Source organism: Pecten maximus, chromosome 6 (genome assembly GCF_902652985.1).
Source record: "Pecten maximus chromosome 6, xPecMax1.1, whole genome shotgun sequence".
Lineage (NCBI taxonomy): Eukaryota > Metazoa > Mollusca > Bivalvia > Pectinida > Pectinidae > Pecten > Pecten maximus.
Window position 1 is genome coordinate 42,563,111 of NC_047020.1, and position 2,768 is coordinate 42,565,878.

At 45.3% G+C, this 2,768-nt stretch overlaps 1 protein-coding gene across 1 annotated transcript; it reads right to left on the reverse strand.

Moving 5' to 3' along the window:
- Positions 1 to 1,271: 1,271 nt before the first annotated feature.
- Positions 1,272 to 2,213, reverse strand: LOC117330192. The gene has a single exon (XM_033888415.1). It carries the CDS (start codon positions 2,211 to 2,213, stop codon positions 1,272 to 1,274), a length of 942 nt encoding a protein of 313 aa, XP_033744306.1.
- Positions 2,214 to 2,768: the final 555 nt, after the last annotated feature.

Sequence of the window (2,768 nt, forward strand, 5' to 3'; positions counted from 1 at the left end):
GCACTCCCGAAAAGAAGATTTGTGCTCTTCGGGTAATACACTCGACTTTGCCCTCTCATGTAGAGTAAGGTTAATATCAGGTGTTTCGACAAGCCACGGTGGTACATCAGTTACGGTGTACTCGCCTATGTTGTCTAAACTGATGTTAAGTTCCTGAAGAAAATAAGAAATTCTAATGCCAAATGTTGGTAAAAATTTTTGGTTTTGATTAAATATGTTTTGGTATTTCGGATTGACAACAAGGTCAAAAGCCGGATTTTTCCTCTCTCGTCTGTGTTCGAAGAGCCCCACAGGCTGTTATGCCCATTAAAATCTCCGAGAATTATGTATGGTGTTGGGAGTTGGGAAACGAGGTTATTCAGTTGCTCATTAGTGAAAGCAACGCTTGGAGGAAGATAAATTGAACAGACTGTTACTTGTCTGTGTAAAGTTGCACATACAGCGACAGCCTGTAAATTTGTGTTTAACGTGATCATTCTGTGAGGAATATTTTTATTGACAGCTACAGCTGCGCCTCCTGCTGCTTTGATTCCTATAGCTGTGGTGCTATTATACAGCGAGAAATTTCTAAGGGTAATTGTGTTTTTTAACATAACCTCCTGTAGGCAAAATAAGGCAGGTCTAAACTCTTTCGAAAGATTTTGAAACTCTTCTATATTTGCTCGTAGTCCGCGTATATTCCATTGTATGATCGTGTTGTTATTGTTGGCCATTATCCTGGTTCATGCTGGTTGTTCTTCGGACTGACAGGGCTGCCTGGTGTAGGCTGTCTAGTAACAGCAACGTTGGTGATATGCTGTTCACTGTCGTCCATAAGAACGCCATACCTGTTGTAGCCAAGGATAGGGTCATCTGAACCCTTGGCCGATTTGTTGTTTAGGGAGGGATGCCTATTGATCCGAACCCTAGATTTTGGTGTTCTTTGGTCTTGAGGTGGTGTAGTGGCAGGTCGTTTGGTAATTCGGGAGGTGTCGACCGACGGCTGTGACAGAGTTCGTCGTCTATGGTGGTCGGCACCTACCTTAGATTTACGTTCGTTTGTGTTGGTTTTTGTAGTCGATGGCGATGGTTCGATTGGTGGTGGTGTGTGTTTAATGGGTTTTGAAGGCTCTGGAGGTTTGGGGGTGGCACTCCAGCGTGAGGCTCTCCCAAATAATTGTTTGTATTTAGGTAGGTTTGCCATCTCGGGAGCATCTGGACCCCAGGCAGACTGGTCCTCAAATGCTTGGATAGAGGCATCCTTCACCGAGACGGTACCTGCTGACGACTGTTTAACAATTGTGGGCAAACGTTGGGTTTGTGCTGTCCTTGCTCTCGACAATCCTCCTGGCTTCAGGAAAGGAAATATTCTCGGTATATTTCACCCGGAGGACCTCCCTTTCCTTCTTCCAGGCAGGACAGTCTCGAGATGAGGCCGCATGGTTACCCTGGCAGTTTATGCAACGCTTGCCAACAATGTTGCATTGGGCGTTGTCTGTGTGGCCTTCACGTCCGCAGTGTTCGCAGACAGTGTTCCGTCCACATCTGTCCTCGTGATGTCCGTACTTTTGACAGTTCCGGCATCGCAGAGGGTTGGGGATGTAGGCGGAGACACCGTACCTCTGGTAACCTATAGTTACCGTCTGAGGTAGCTGCGGCACTCCGAACGTGAGGATGAATGTGTTTGTGTTTATTGTTTGGCCATTGCGTCTGGAACGGATCCGCCTAACCTCCGAAACATGGATGTTCTCAACATGTTGGAAGTACTCCAGTATGTCGGCCTCGGAGTCGTTCTTCAATGCGGGGCACCTGATTACTCCCTTTGAAGAATTCAGTGAAGCGTGAGGCTTCACCTCGACATTGAGACCGGCAAAACTGGAAGTACCCATGAGATTCACCGCCTGTTGACGGCGGTAAACCTCAATGAGGAGAACACCAGATCTCATTGGCTTGACGGATTTTACCTCGCCCGCTATTCCCTGAATTCCCTTCCTCAACAGGATAGGCGATAACTCGGAGGTTTTCTTACCCTTATCTCTGGAGGACATGGTCAGGAAATGAGGGAACAACGGAGACGCTCCAGTTCCAGATGTAGTTTTGGTTGCAGTTTGGATTTGGTTTGGTATTGTTTTTGTTTGTGGGGTTTGGTTAAGTATTGTTTTCGTTTGCTGTGTGTCTGTTGTGCTTGATGACTCGCCTTTGCGTTTTGTGTCATTTTGATTGTTTGTACCCATATGTATGTAGAAATTGTTCACTACTTTTGTCCCCACCCACCACGGAGCCCAACAAGGGGACACTTTTGTTGGCACGGGCTTCCAGTGTCAAAAGTGTCAGGGTTACATCAAATAGTATACTCGCAAGAGAATGAAGCAGTTTGGTTCTCCAAAGCAGTAGTTTGGTTCTCCCACGATGGTGAAAGGGGATCAGATTTTGCATAAATGGTTACTGTGACCCTCAATCCCATAACTATGTATAGCATCGCTGGACGTTAAGGGATAAACACAATTCTTATGTAAAAAATAGGCCCAAGGGTCTTTCCCCACCCTAAGGGACTTAGTTTCTTTAAACACAATTATGTCGTAAAAATAATCTGAAGGGTCGTTCAGTCCCTTAGAGAGTATATGAATTAACAAATTGAACATGAACATTATTTTGACATTTGGTCAAATCCAACCAGGTGAGCGATACAGGCCACATGGGCCTCTTGTTTTGTTTATGCCTATTCATTCATTTTTTGGGCTTAATGACTTTTACAGTGTTGTAGACCGTGAGGAATGTAATACATAACA